This window comes from Bufo bufo, chromosome 7 (genome assembly GCF_905171765.1).
Source record: "Bufo bufo chromosome 7, aBufBuf1.1, whole genome shotgun sequence".
In the NCBI taxonomy this organism is placed as follows: domain Eukaryota; kingdom Metazoa; phylum Chordata; class Amphibia; order Anura; family Bufonidae; genus Bufo; species Bufo bufo.
Window position 1 is genome coordinate 128,161,878 of NC_053395.1, and position 15,923 is coordinate 128,177,800.

The 15,923-nt window shown below is 47.6% G+C and overlaps 1 protein-coding gene across 1 annotated transcript in view; it reads right to left on the reverse strand.

Annotated features, from left to right (window-relative positions):
- The window catches only part of CCNYL1 (cyclin Y like 1), a 70,006-nt gene that overhangs the window by 15,739 nt on the left and 38,344 nt on the right, over positions 1-15,923 (reverse strand). Inside the window, exons 6-8 of the mRNA XM_040440033.1 lie at positions 14,161-14,212; positions 11,121-11,240; positions 1,105-1,271 (exon numbers count right to left, since the gene is read on the reverse strand). Of these exons, the coding sequence (XP_040295967.1) occupies positions 1,105-1,271; positions 11,121-11,240; positions 14,161-14,212 (339 nt within the window). The remainder of the gene's footprint in view (positions 1-1,104; positions 1,272-11,120; positions 11,241-14,160; positions 14,213-15,923) is intronic.

A 15,923-nucleotide genomic window follows, 5' to 3' on the forward strand; every position in this document is an offset into this window, starting at 1 on the left:
GTTTCCATTTTTTCTCATCAGAGAAAAAAAACTTTCTTCCACCTTTGAATGTCCCATGTTTGGTGCTCTCTTGCAAAGTACAAACGAGCAGTTCTGTGGCGTTCAGTCTCAGATGCCGTCTGATGGTTATGGGGCTGCAGTCAGCACCAGTAAGGGCCTTAATTTGGGTCGAGGATCATCCAGTGTCTTGACGGACAGCCAATTGGATCCTCCGGCTCAGTGCTGGTGAAATTTTTTTGGGTCTTCCACTTTACTTTTTTGTTCCATAACCCTCAGGATCATTTAAGAAATTCCAAATGACTGTCTTACTGCATCCCACCTCAGCAGCGATGGCGCGCTGTGAGAGACCCTGCTTATGCAGTTCAACAACCCGACCACGTTCAAAAAGGGAGAGTTTTTTTGCCTTTGCCATCACAACGTGTGACTACCTGACAGAAAATGACAATGAATCCCCATCTTTGCACAGATTTGGCCTTTTAAAAAGGCATGTGGTCCTAAACTTTGGATCAGCTGAAAAACAGCCTGTTTCAGTTCAATCGTTATTTTCAATTAATTGAATGCTCAAAAAATGTTTTGTCTCACTCTCATTTCTTCTTGTTGCATGTTGAAGCTCTACTTGGAACCTTGTTAAAATCCAACAATGTAAAATATGATTTTTTTGCAATTTTTTAAGTGGTCTTAAACTTTTGATCAGGACTGTATTTCTGGAGTGTAATAATATTACAGGCTATAGCTACTAGAGAGGGGTCATTGATCCAGGGAGTTATCTGCCTGATTGGATTCGGGAAGGAATCGGAAGGTTGGGGGCAGTTGCAAACCCTTTAAACACTTCTTAAACATTTAATATTTAATGTCAGTGTATTCAGATTGTAAATTACAACTCTCAGGCAACTGTAAAATGCAGGTACCAAGGGAAAAATCTGGCTCTTTTCAGTGTTTCATTAGGATTCCTCACCTATAGGCTCCCATCCTGACCACCATTTATTTTTATTTTTTTAAGTAATATATTTGTTACGTTGAAAAACAAAACTTTTCTTTAGGCTCTGGAAAATAATGTTCCTATGTTAAGTGGATATAAACATAAGGGATAATCACACAACTTACATGTCTTCTACTGTTATGTCCTTCAAAATCTGGCAGTAGTCCACATTCCACACAGCCTGATCATCCCATACCTTAGAGGCCAGCAGGATTGCTCCCAATACAATTCTCTTCCAGTTACTGGGGCAAATATCAATTTCAGCATAAGTCAAAAGCCTTTCGAGGTAAACCTAAAAGTGTAGAAAACGAACAGCACTTAACTACGGCAAACAAGAAGAAACTAAATGAAGAGAATGACTACAGGAACGATACAACACTGACATCTAGTGGCTACATTGTAGTAATGCCTCATTCACACGTCAGTGTTTTGGTCAGTGATTTCCATTAGTGATTGAGCCAAAAACTGGGGCGGCTCTAAACACAGAACAGATGCATATTTCCCTTAGGGCTTGTTCACACGAACGTGTGAAGCCCGTTGCCGTATTGCGGACCCCCAATACACAGGCACCGTTCCGTGGCCATTCCGCATCACTGATGCAGACCCATTCATTTCAACGGGTCCGCAAATCCGTTCCGCGCTGCAAAAAAAAAAAAGAACTTGCTGTATCTTTTTGCGGAACGGAAGGATTGCGGACCCATTCAAGTGAATTGGGTCTGCGATCCCCATGGACAGTGCCTGTGCATTGCGGCCCTTAATTTGCGGTCCACAGCACGGGCTTCACAAGTTCGTGTGAACGAGCCCTTATACTTTAGTTCTGTGGAAGCTCCAATCCTGTGAGGCTTAATACGGAAAACAACGTTTTTCTTTTTTTCAGGAACGGCCAGGTATTTTAGTTTAAAACCCATAACCCATATACTACTTTAATGAAGTGGGAATAAATTAGTCTTGTGTTGCTATTTCATGGAGCTACAAAAACATTAAAGGGAACGTGTCACAATTTTTTTTTCTGCCAGTTAAAACCAGATAGCTACACATATCCTTTTTTCGAATTTATTTTTATTTTCTGCTTACAGATAGATATATTCCATTTTATGAATATGGGGGCCGCCATCTTGCCTGAGCTGTTCTTAACAGCATTTAGAGAGATGTTTTACAGCAGCAACCATGGGCCATAGACACAATGGTCTGGAGCCGACTCCTCGACTTCTATGGGATTGTTTTGTAGACATGCTGTGCGACTTGTTCAGAAGTCGGGAGGGAGTAGATAAGCTGTGATATCACCTATTGTGAATGGTGGACCCTGTGTTATCTATATATATAGTTAATATCGGTCATTCTAATCCTGCTTGTGACAGGCAGATAACTGCAGTAAAGTGATCTGTACAGAAGAAGTGGCGCCAATTAGGTTTAGCAGCCAGTGCGAAAACTGCGATTTTATGTCTTTTGTTTATTATAGATATTGACAAGGAAAACAAACCACCATCACCAAAAATTCTTCTAAAATATGTTTAACATAAAATCATGATTTAAAGGGCATCTGTCAGCAGGTTTGTAGCTATGAAACTGGCTGACCTGCTACATTTGCACTTGGAAGCTGAAGGCATCTGTGCTGGTCCCATGCGCCCGCATTACTGAGAAAAATAAAGTCAGGGCCAGGCAGCGAAAACATCACCATGCCTGGCCCTGTCAAAGAGGAGAGAGGATGGTAGTTGCAGAGAGAGCAAAGCCTCCAAGTGTAAAGGCAAGAGCATGGGAACAGCACAGATGCCTTCAGAGCACATGTAACAGGGCAGCCAGTTTCATAGGTACAAATCTGCTGACAGATGCCCTTTAGGCTCCATTCACACAACTATTTTTAGTCTGCAATCAATACGCATTTTTTGAAGATTGGATGCGGACCCATTCATTTCAATAAGGCTGCCAAAAAATTTGCACAGCACACCCGTGTGCCGTCTGCATCTGGATGTGCATTCAGCAGTCCCGCAAAATAGATAGAACATGTCCTATTCTTGTCCGTTTTGCAGAAATAAATAGGTATCGTTACAATAGTTCCGAGAAAAGGAGACTTTTGTATTACTTACCAGTAAAGTCTCTTTCTCGCTCTTCCTTGGGGGACACAGGAAACCATGGGTATAGCTCTGCTCCCTAGGAGGCGTGACACTAAGTGAAAGCTGTAAGCCCCTCCTCCATCAGCTATACCCCTCAGCCTGGAGAAGAGACTGCCAGTTGCGTGTCCAAGTAGTGAAAGATAACCACCAACCGGAAAAAAGAACTGTCGAGCCCCAACGGGGGCAACCAAGCCGGAACCACAACTGTAACCCAAATGAAGGGCGGGTGCTGTGTCCCCCAAGGAAGAGCGAGAAAGAGACTTTACTGGTAAGTAATACAAAAGTCTCCTTTTCTCGCCCATATTCCTTGGGGGACACAGGAAACCATGGGACGTTCCAGAGCAGTCCCAGAAGGGAGGGACCAGAACAAACTAGACCAACACCAGAGGCATCAATCAACTGCCGCCTGCAACACCAGACGGCCTAAAGCAGCGTCAGCCGACGCATGAGTATGCACCCTGTAGAACTTGGTGAAGGTGTGCAAGGAGGACCAAGTGGCCGCCTTGCAAATCTGCTCCGTAGAAGCCCGATTCCTCTGAGCCCAGGAAGCCCCGACCGCTCTAGTGGAGTGAGCGGTAACACCAAGGGGCGGAACCTTGCCCTTGGCGAGATAAGACTCAGTAACAGCCATCTTGACAAAACGGGCGATAGCAACTTTGGATGCCGCCATCCCTCTGCGCGACCCCTCCGGAACCACAAAGAGCGAGTCAGTACGCCTGAAAGAGCTGGTTACCTCCAGGTAAACCTTGAGCGCCCTGACAACGTCCAGGCGATGAAGCTCCCTCTCCCGCGGGTGGGAAGGGGAAGGACACAAAGAGGGGAGAACGATGTCCTCGTTCAGATGAAAGGCGGAGACCACCTTAGGAAGGAAGGAAGGGACCGGACGAAGAACCACCTTGTCCTGGTGGAACACTAGGAAAGGTTCCAGACAGGAGAGTGCAGCCAATTCGGACACCCTCCGAAGAGAGGTGACGGCTACAAGGAAAATAACCTTGCAGGACAGAAGTCGCAAGGAAACCGTCCGCAGAGGCTCGAAAGGGGAAGCCTGGAGCGCTGAGAGAACCAGGTTCAGGTCCCAGGGCGGTACCGGAGGACGGTACGGGGGAACCGCGTGAGCCACACCCTGAAGGAAGGTCTTGACAGGACCAAGGGGGGCCAGTGGGCGCTGAAACAAAATGGACAGCGCAGACACCTGACCCTTCAAAGAACTAAGGGCCAGCCCTTGGGCCAGTCCGCTCTGCAGGAAGGACAAAACGGTGGGGAGAGAAAAGCGGAGCGGAGGAATCCCCAGATCGGCACAGAACCCCAAAAAGGTCCTCCAGGTCCTATAATAGATCCTAGAAGAGGACGGCTTACGGGCGCGGATCATGGTGCGGATGACGTCCGCAGAAAAACCCCTACGCGTCAGGACGGTGGTCTCAACAACCACGCCGTCAAACGTAGGGACCCTAAACGCGGGTGGAAGATCGGTCCCTGAGAGAGAAGATCTTCCCTGGCGGGCAGCGGCCAGGGCGCGTCTGCCAGGAGCAGCATGAGGTCGGCATACCAAGACCGGCGGGGCCAGTCCGGAGCGACCAGAATCACCGAGACGCCTTCCGCCGCTATCTTCCGAAGGACCTTGGGCAGGAGAGGGATGGGAGGGAATATGTATGGGCGCGCGAAGCCTCGCCAAGGAAGAACGAGGGCGTCGGCTCCGCAGGCTCCCGGATCCCTGGCCCTGGACAGATATGCGGGGACCTTGTGATTGAATTTTGAGGCCATGAGGTCCACGTCCGGTATGCCCCAACGAAGGCAAATGGCCTCGAACACCTCCGGGTGAAGAGACCACTCGCCGGGGTCGACGGTGGTGCGACTGAGGAAGTCCGCCGCCCAATTGTCCACCCCTGGAATAAAAATTGCAGATAGGGCCGGGACGTGGGCTTCCGCCCAACGGAGAATGCTGGTGACCTCCCGCATTGCTGCAACGCTGCGAGTGCCCCCCTGGTGGTTTATGTACGCCACGGCCGTGGCGTTGTCCGATTGCACACGAACTGGATGACCCTTCAGCAGATGAGTCCAGTGTCGCAGAGACAGAAGGGCCGCTCTCAGCTCCAGGACATTGATCGAGAGTTTGGACTCCGATGGAGACCAAATGCCCTGGACGGATCGGGGAGGAAACACGCCTCCCCAGCCCAAGAGACTGGCATCGGTTGTAACCACCAACCAGTTGATCGGCAGAAAGGACCTGCCCAGAAGAGGGGACTGCAACCACCAGCGGAGAGATGACCGTACCGGAGGCGATAGATGGAAGGGATGATCCAGAGACTCCGGCGATTTGTCCCAGGAGGAGAGGATCGCCCGTTGGAGAGGGCGGGAGTGAAACTGCGCAAATGGGATTGCCTCGAAGCAGGCAACCATCTGCCCCAAGACCCGCATGCAGAAGCGGAAGGACGGTCGACGGTGGAGAAGGAGACCCTGAATCGCCCGACGGAGGGTCAGACGTTTTTCCGAGGGAAGACGTACCTCCGCCGCTTCCGTGTCTAAAAGCATTCCCAGGAAGACCAGTTGTCTGGCGGGAGGAAGGGAGGACTTGGGGAAGTTGATGACCCAACCGAATCTCGCCAGAGTCTCTAGAGTGAGATCCACGCTGGCAACCGCTTGGGAAAGGGACGGAGCCTTGATGAGGATATCGTCCAAGTACGGTAGCAGAAAAACACCCCTGGAACGGAGTAAGGCCAAAACCGGGGCCAGGACCTTGGTGAACACCCGGGGGGCTGTTGCCAGCCCAAAGGGAAGGGCGACAAACTGGAAGTGGAGGTTCCCCACGGCGAATCGGAGGAAGCGATGGTGACACCGGGCTACCGGAACATGGAGGTAGGCATCCTGTATATCGATGGAAGACATGAAATCTCCCTGCTCCAGGGAAGCCACCGCGGAACGGAGGGACTCCATCCGAAACCGTCGAAGGAAGAGAAAACGGTTGAGCTTTTTGAGGTCCAAAATGGGCCGCACCGAACCTCCCTTCTTGGGAACTACAAAGAGGTTCGAATAGAACCCTTGGAACCTTTCCTCTAGAGGAACGGGGGTAATCACCCCTCTGTCCAGTAAGGCTTGAACAGCCGCGGAGAACGCAGCCGCGCTTTTCGGGTCCCGCGGGGGGCGGGAGCGAAAGAACCGATCTGGAGGGAAAGACGCAAATTCGATTTTGTATCCTGAGGACACAATTTCGAGAGCCCAGGCGTCGGAGATGTGAGCCATCCAGATGTCCCTGAAAAGGAGGAGCCGGCCCCCCACCCGGGTGGGTGGGGGCGCGCCTTCAGGCAGAGGATTGCTTTGCTGCGGGTGTGCGGGCAGCCTGCGGCCTGCGCCAGGAGGGCTGTGCCCGAAAAAACGGCTTCCTACGTTTATCCTGGGGAGGGGCCGAAGCGGCAGCTGCGGGGGGAGCCCCAGAGGTCCTGCGGGAGGACCGAAAACGAGACGCACCGGGGCGTCCGCGGGGGGCGCCCCTGGCTTGGGGTTGAGGGAGATGGGTGCTTTTACCACCCGTGGCCTCCGAAATAAGCTCGTCTAGGCGGACCCCGAAAAGGCGGGAACCCGCAAACGGTAGCCCCGCCAAGGAACGTTTGGAGGCAGAGTCCGCTTTCCAAACTTTCAGCCAGAGCTCCCTCCTGACGGAAACCGCCAGGGCGGAGGAGCGTGCAATAAGGGCTCCCGCATCAAGGGAGGCCTCACAAACAAAATTCCCGGCCCGAATAATAAGCTGGGCCAAGGAACGTAGGTCCTGGATGGGGACGTCCGAGTCCAACTCCTGTTCCAGCTGCGCACCCCAAGCAGAGATTGCTTTACCTGCCCAAGCAGAGGCAAAAACCGGTCTGAGAGCAGAACCGGAGGCAGCAAAAATGCCCTTGGAAAGGGTCTCCATGCGACGGTCCTCCGCTGACTGAAGAGAGGACCCGTCGGGAACAGGGATGGCCGTGTTTTTTGACAGACGGGCCACAGGGGGGTCCACCTTGGGTGGGGACGACCAGGTGGCCACGACATCGGCTGGAAATGGATAGCAAATGTCCAGCTTCTTGGGATTGACAAAACGGGCGTCCGGGCGAGCCCAAGCCTTAGACACCACGGAGGAGAAATCAGAGTGGATTGGAAAGACTTTTGAGGCCTGCCTGGGTCTGATAAAGGAGACGCTAGCTGCGTCAGAGCTAGGGGGGTCATCCTGCACCTTAAAGGTGTCACGAATATCCGAGATGAGTTGACTCATCGCTGAGGCTAGCTTGGACGGCAGGGCCGAGTCCATTTCCAAATCTGAAACCGCCAATTCACCTTCAGAGAGCGAATCCTTTGGAGAGGAGAGGCTCGTCTGGGTGCGCACGCGTGGCGGGGAGAGGGAGGCATCCGAGGAGGAGGCTCGCTCTACTCTAAGACGCTTCTGAGAGTGCCTAGCTCGGGAGGGGTCACTAAGAGGGAGTGAACCCGCTGCAGCGGCAGAAGCGGTGGACCCGGAGGGCGCGACAGTAAAAGTAGCGTCCTGCGGGGTAGGTGGCCTGTCTATCAGGCGGCCCACGACATGAGTGAGGCTTTCCACGGCCTGGGACAGGGATCTAGCCCAGTCAGGCGGGTCAGAGGAAGCAGGGAGCGACACAGCGGGCGACTGAGGCTGCGGTGGAGCTCGGCATGCAGGACAGTGCGGATCAGACTGCCCCCGGGGAAAGGGTTCCCTACAAGCAGTACAGGCATGGTACCAAGGCTTGGCAGCTGCAGAAGGGTCTGACATGGTGGAAAAAAATGTTGCCTTATGGGAGACCCCAGGGCAAAAGGAACGGAGATTACACCCAACAACAGTACTGGCACGGAGGGGGTTAACAGTCCTACCAGACCCTGCAAGCGGCAGCAGCAAGGGAAGCAGACTGAAGGAGGCTGTGGAGGAGAGGCAGCCGGCACGGGGATGAACAGCTTCAGGATCGGACGTAGAGAGGATTCCACGCAGTATGCGATGTGGAGCCCGACGAAACCGGAAGTAGCGGAGCGCTATGAAGCTCCGCCCACCCCTTGCCGCGCTGAAGAGACGCAAAGCCGCGCGCGGCAAAATGATTTTAACCCCCAAGATTGGATGAGTGCCGGCCAGCTATGGCGCCTGTTCGTGCCAAGGAAAAACGGGCCCCCCCCCCGCCGCGCCTGATGTGGCAGACGGCCCCAGCCTACAGCCGTCCCTGAAGGCATGAGTTCGTGCCCTGCCGCTAATAAAGTGAATTTTTTGCCCTGACAAAGTCCCCCCCAAATGATACCCGGCAAGGTGCCGGTAAGATATGCCCGGGGGGGGGGGGGGGATCGATGTAGCAGCAGTGGGAAGGAAGGGGAGGCTGGAGCAGCCACTCTCACCATACGCTGTCTTCGCCCTCAATCCATCCAGCAGGGTCGCCCCTTCAGCTACTGGCACCGCAGTGGCAGGAAGCCGGGGGAGGGACTTGGCGTGCGGGCGACCCTTGAGCTGGCGGGACGCAGGGGAGCGAGGCTGCCCTGGTCCACCTTGTCTTCTGTGGGGGAGGCGGCAGTGCGGAATTACCGGCACTGGCGCAACTCAACCCCGGGAGAAACAGAGGGGTCTAATGCGCCTCTGTTGTCCCTGTAAGTAGAAAAAAATCGAATTAAAACAACAAATAACGCAAAAAATAAAAAATTATAGGAAAACAACCCTGCATAAGCAGGGGGTGTCTTGCCTCCTTGGACACTAAGCAAAAAACTGGCAGTCTCTTCTCCAGGCTGAGGGGTATAGCTGATGGAGGAGGGGCTTACAGCTTTCACTTAGTGTCACGCCTCCTAGGGAGCAGAGCTATACCCATGGTTTCCTGTGTCCCCCAAGGAATATGGGCGAGAAAATATGGATACAACACGGATGTCATCCGTATTTTTGCAGATCCATGATTTGTGGACTGCAAAATACATAGGATGGTGTGAATGCACCCTTAAACCACATTCAGACTATCACAGACCTTGTGGATCTGCAGCACAAGGAATTGACTAAAAGATGCAAACAATCAGCAAGGGCATTTCTCTGGTAAAAACCTGTATTACTGGAGTGCATGTATGGGTTAGGCTACTTTCACATTGGCGTTTAGGCTTTCCGTTTCTGAGATCCATTTCAGGGCTCTCACAATCCGGTCCAAAACGGATCAGTTTTGCCCTAATGCATTCTGAATGGAAATGGATCTGCTCAGAATGCATCAGTTTGCCTCCGATCAGTCACCATTCCGCTTTGAAGGCTTGCAGCGTTTTAGTGTCTGACGAAACTGAGCCAAACGGATCCATCTTGGCACACAATGTCAGTCAATGGGGACGGATCTGTTTTCTATGATATAATCTGGCACAATAGAAAACAGATCCGTCCTCTATTGACTTTCAATGGTATTCAAGACGGATCAGTCATGGCTATGTTAAAGATAATACAAACGGATCCGTTCTGAACGGATGCATGCGGTTGTATTATCTGAACGGATCCGTCTGTGCAGATCCACGCTGTGAAAGTAGCCTTAGCTGTCAGTGATGCATGGACACCAATTAGATCACCAGCTCAATACGAAGGAAATTCTGAAAACATGACTGGTAGGTGGGTCCCGAGGACCGGAGTTGAGAAACCCTGCTCTGTGGGGTCCGTAGGCTTCGTTCGGCTCAGTTATGTGCCGAATTCGCCCTTTCCGTTCCTCTGCTCCTATAACGGAGCAGAAGAACTGAAAAAGGCTGAACGCTGATGTGAACTTAGCTGTCTGTTTATTTCACTTTATTAATTTTTGTCATATTTTGGGTGACATTTTGGTGCTTCGGAACAAATTACTAGTTTACTAGACTTCTGATCTCAAGTTACAATGGACATCCCAGAATGAATTCCGGTAATATTATAAGTGGACAGACCAGTGAAAGTGTTGTTTTACATGTCATAGGCTTTTTTTTTTTTTTTTTAAACAAGAAAGACAGTGCGGCAGCAGCTAAAAGCATACTTTAAGAAGTGACAATATATCTACAAATCTGGAGGGGAGAAGGGCGAGGGCACCTTGGGAAGCATATACTACCACCACCTCCGCTTGTCAGAAGGTATGCACCCATCAACACTATACAGAGGTATATACTGTAGAGCAGACAAGATATTTTGGATTTCCCTGCACACTTATATTGTGGTTGGTAGCACTTTGCTTCCACTTTTGTGGTGCACACTAAAGGGAACAGAAAACGGCTTCCCAATTGATATGGACACTAGAACCAGTAGATGGTGCCTGTGATGGACGTTTAGAGGAAATGTATTCAAATGAATCGGTCATCTACAGTACTCCATGATGTTCTCTGAATATAACTGATAATAGGTCAGCGAGCTTAGGTACCATAATCAACTACCGTATGTGAAGATGTTAGGTTCAGTAAACTTAAACTAAACTAGTTGCAGTGCACACCATATGCTGTGACCACTGTCAGCCCACAATCCAGTGTATTCCCCTTCCCCACAGCTCAAGAATACACCGTACGTAAGGCTCACAGCATGCACAGAAACACTATGTGTGGGTGTGGGTGTCGGGCGGGGGGAGGGGTGTATTATCAAAACTGGTGCAAAGGAAAAGCAACTTAGCTGCACATAGCATCCAATCAGATACTTTCATTTTCCAAAAGGAGCTCTGAATAATTAAAAGTGAAAGCCGACTGGTTACTATGGCCAGTTTTCCTTTGCACTAGTTTTGATAAATCTCCCTCTGTGTCCTGAAAAATAAGGTTACTAAAAAAGTCATACTTGTCACGTAGGTGCCACTACTTCTAATATACTTTGGTCAATATTTCACCATTTTTAAGATCCTTTCTTGGATGTAACCAGACATTCCCATCTTGTACTTCTCAGACTTCAGGGTGTATGAAGTCATACTTGTGCAAAGGCTTCTATTTTACAGGATTGTAATGGACACACGGACAGATCCATCAAGATCATTTTTTTTTGCTTGCTCAGGTGCATAGTAAAATGTGAACAGCTTCCATGTTGGCTTCTAAAGATAAATGTCCCCCACTTCAATACTTACTAAGGTGACAATTGCACACTCGGCTGTCAGTTGAGCTGCACTGAAAAGAGTCCGCACAAACCGGTAGATGTGCTTGTGATCTGGATCATGTTTGCAGTAATCGTCTGTCACCTCTTCACGCTGAAAAATACAACAGGGGGTCAGGTTTCCTGAGAGACTGACCCAAGAAATGTTCTCCAAGGTTAAGAGTCTAGTAATGACATTTGCTGATGTCCAGTCATGGCATTTGTTGGAGTTTAAAAATTAGCCAAATAGTAATTGCAATAAAATAAAAATGCAACCAATACTTCAGTGGTCACTGACAGTCACTGTTTACTTTGCTGGAGTACTTACCTGCAGTACAACCACATGACCTCTGTAGTCTATCACCAGCCTCAGCAGTGAAGCTTTTTACATATGACAAGACCGCTGAGGTCAGCGACTGGCTGCAGAGGTTACATGGACCAATAACTGATGTCATCACTGCAGGACAAGTAAAGAGCGACAGACGAAGACCAACAGAGGGCTGGCACTAGAGCTAAAGGGGATTTACCAGGTGAGGCTTTATTTTGTAATCACATTTGCTACTGTTCAGCTTATTCTTTACATATAACATAACTGAAAAACAATTTTCACATGAATATGAGTAAAGTACAGTTATACTTGGCTCTGGAATTAATAAATATCCAACATCAGAAGAGAACTTTTAAGGGAGATTCAGTCTGTGCTAGAAGAACAATTTACAGGAGGTTTATCCAGTGGCTGAAGTATTAAAGGGAGAGCTGGTCACCAGGAAAAGCAGTGTTAAACCAAGCACTTGCATATACTATATAGTTGAGTATTCCTGTCAGGCTGCTCAGCCATAATGGTAGGTGGGATCACATCATTACTGTGACTGCTCTTCAAGGGGTGGCAACCAGTCCTTCTCAGATACTAGGACAGGTTGCTGGCAGCCATTTTAAATCATTCCAGGAAAACCCCTTTAAGCTCAATGAGGGTGTGACCTGTGCACCGCTCCTTTGGTTCATCATCCCCTCCCTCTCAAGTCTGATTGACAGGACCAGGCCGTAGACCAGTCCTTTTTCCTGGTCCTGTAATTTCACGAGTGCACCATTATTCCAGGCAGAGTACAGTTATTTTCAGCCTGGAAGCGACTATTTGATGTAATGCACATGCTACAAGTTTGAAACGCAGCCACCATATCAACCCTCATTTGTCTGTGTATTTCATTCTCCTGTCTACTAGAGATCAGACACCATAGTGAATTTCACCCTGCTTTCTCTCTTCTGTTATACGATCAATCCTATGATGCCTCAGCACAGCATCACTTGAACAGAGGACACTGGGATGCTTTATAAATATGGTATCATCATAACCAACCCACAGTGGGGGTCCGACATTGCCTTCTTGCAGCTTACCAAGCACAGTGCCATACATTGCATAGCGGCTGTGCTCGGTATCGTGCTCAGCCCATTCATTGATCGGACCCCCACTGATCAGATACTGATGACCTATCCCAAGGATAGGTCATCAGTATCAAAATCTCGGAGAAACCCTTTAAGTAGTTAAACAATATGGCAAAACAGCAAAATGAGAACCACAATTAAAAGCAGTGCCTACAAAACACAGAAACAGCTCAGAAATGTAGCTAGCTCATCTCAGTTCCATATGCGCAAAGTAGTAAGGCACATGTAGGTAATCAAGAAAAACTATCTGAGCATCCAATAGACCAAACCCTAAATACAACGCGTCTCAGGCACATATACATGCTATGACTGTGGGCACCATGTGGGCCTGAAACACACAGCCAATAGTTGTATTTAGTGTTGGATTTTAATAGTGACCTAGCAAAGCCTATGAACTTTTAACCCCTTAAGGACTAATACCCACATTCTAGTAACCATAACGTTTATTTTTCCGTTCACATAGCCATATGATAGCTTATTTTTAGCGAGACTAGATGCATTTTTACTGGCCTCATTTAATTTACCAAGTCTTGCATAAAAAATTAAAAGAAACAGGGAGATTCTTTACTGGGTAAAACTGAAAAAAAAAACAAAAAAAAAAAACAAAAAAAAAAACACTTCCGCCAAGGTTTTTCAGATTTTGACATTATTGCATTCAACAGATGCTGAAAATGACATGCAGTCCTTATTCTGAAGCTCATTATGATTACGGCGATACTAAACTTGTATAGCTTTTATTTTGAAATAATTTTTGAGACAGCTATAACTTTTTTTATATACATTTCAGTCTACAAAGTTGTATGAGGGCTTTTAGCAGGTCAAACTTTAGTTTTTATTGGTACCATTTTTGTGGTACGTATGACTGATTACCGTTAAATGTATTTATTTTTTTGGGTGGGGGGGGATTTAGCAGGGTGACTGAATAAATGGCAAATCGCATGTATTCCATTTTTTCTGTTACGAAGTTCATCGTGTAAGAAAATCTTTTAAATATTTTAATAGTTTTTATTTCTATACGTTTAAATGTACATTTGGAAAAAGAGGGTGATTTAAACAGTATGTGTGTGTTTTTTTAACCTTTTTTTTTTTACTTAATAACTATTTAGCCCTCTTAGGGGGCTAGAACCTGTGATCTTTTATCCCTTGTACCATTCACCCTAATAGAGATCTGTTATGGTGAATGGGATTCTGACACGCCTCTCGTGCACAGATTAGCAGAAAGCTTACCATGACAGGCCTGAAAAGATTCAGCAGTTCCCAGGCTGTCATGGTAACCAATAGGAACCTCAAAGATGCCGCAATTGCTTTTGAACGCAGCATGAGGGGTTAAATAACAGGTTTTTGCGTGATTGCCATTCCCAGTCATTGCAGCTAGGGGCCTGCTGTATTATACAGCTGGCAGTGGCTGTGTATGGAGCGGGCTTCACCGCAGCAGCCCGCTCCATAGAATTCCTAGTACATAATGCCGTATATGTACGGCATTAGGCGTTAATCTCTTAGATGCTGGAGTTATTGTTTTCGTAAAAACACAAGAGTACCTGAAACATGATATTCAAACCTTAATACACTGTGGAAAAGTAAAGCAAAGGTCTTACTGTTAGAGGATGCAACTTTTCATCAAATATATCCAAGGATCTGTCTGAATCTCTAGAAAACAATAAAGTAAGCCCATCATAAGTGATTCTGAAAAGTTTCCAGGTTTAGATTTCAATATTATTATTATTTTTTTTTAAGTTTAAGGAAAATCAGACAATTATACTTAGTAAATAAAATAGGTGGATGACGAGGTTACCCATAGGGCACGGTTGTAAGAAGACTTGGATGAATAAGGGACACCTTTTCTTCACTAATATTCTGCCCCTTTATACACCCACATTATGTACCTACTAGCAGCTACTTTGGCAAGTATCACCGCTTGTAAACGATTTTTGTAGGCAGCCAAGAGTCTTTCAGTCCAGGTTTGCGGGATTTTCATCCATATTTCCTTGCAAAAGTCTTCCAGTTCTGAGAGATTCCTGGGCAGTCTTACATGCACTGCTCTTTTGAGGTCTATCCACAGATATTTAATTATTATCCATTTGTACAAGCCATTCTCCTTTCAACTTTTTTATTTTTTTACAGTTGGGGTTATGTTTTCTTCCAGAATTTGGCTGGAATTTCATTGAATCCATTCTTGCCTCTACCTGTAAAATGTTCCTGTGCCATTGGCTGTTTCACAACCCCGAAACAGGATTTATCCACCCCCACGTTCTTTTCATGAAATTCTGTGCCCTTTTTTTATCCAAGCATACCTTTGTTCATTTAGGCCAAATAGTTCTATTTTAACCTCATCTGACTTGTTTCCAAAATGCATCAGGCTAGTTTAAATGTTCTTTTGCAAACTTCTGACAGAAATTATGTGGTGAGGACGCAGGAGAGGTTTTCTTCTGATGACTCTTCCATGAAGGCCATTTTTGTGCAGGTGTCGCTGAACAGTAGACCAATGAACCACAACTCCAGAGTCTGCTAAATCTTCCTGAAGGTCTTTTGCAGTCCAGCAGGCGTTTCCGATTTGCCTTTCTAGCAATCCTACAAGCAGATGTCTGACATTTTTCTTGGTCTTTCAGACCTTTTCTTGACCTCCACTGTTCCTGTTAACTGCCTTTTCTTAATTACGTTTTGAACAGAGGAAATGGCAACCAGAAAAGGCTTTGCTATCTTATAGTCTTCTCCTGCTTTGCAGACCTCAACCATTTCCATTTTAAAAGTGTCAGGTAGCTGCTTAGAGGAACCCTTGGCTGCTGTTCTTCGGGACAATGTTAGGGGAGTCTGGGTATTTATAAAGCCTTTAAATTTGCATTACCTGGCCTTTCCTAACGATGATTGTGAACAAGCCCTCACCCTAATAGCTATTTAAGGTCTGAAACCTCAGTCAAAGTTTCACATTTCTATGAGGGTGCGTTTTGTTTTGTTTTTTGCCAATGAGCGTATAACACATATATGCACACAGATACATAATAATACTTTGATGCAGATACTTTATAGTGCCTCAGAATCTATTCTGCTACATCTTTCTGCAATCAAATCATCAGTGAACACCAGTGAACCTGTCACATGAGCAGCCGTACATGCCCATGACATAAAACTGTGTCCACCATGATTCAGAGATAATTTAGTACAATTGGGATTATGAGCAGCTCTTTTCCGCCTTCTTAGTCAAGACCTGACGGTTCACTTGTTGCCTAATGTAGTATATGCGCTCCAGACAGTTTTCCATTACCCCAAGGTAATCAGTGTTATTCACTTCACTTCCAGCGACAGTATGACAAGATGAATGAGCAACACCACGTCTATGCATCTGTGGGAACGTCGGCTGATA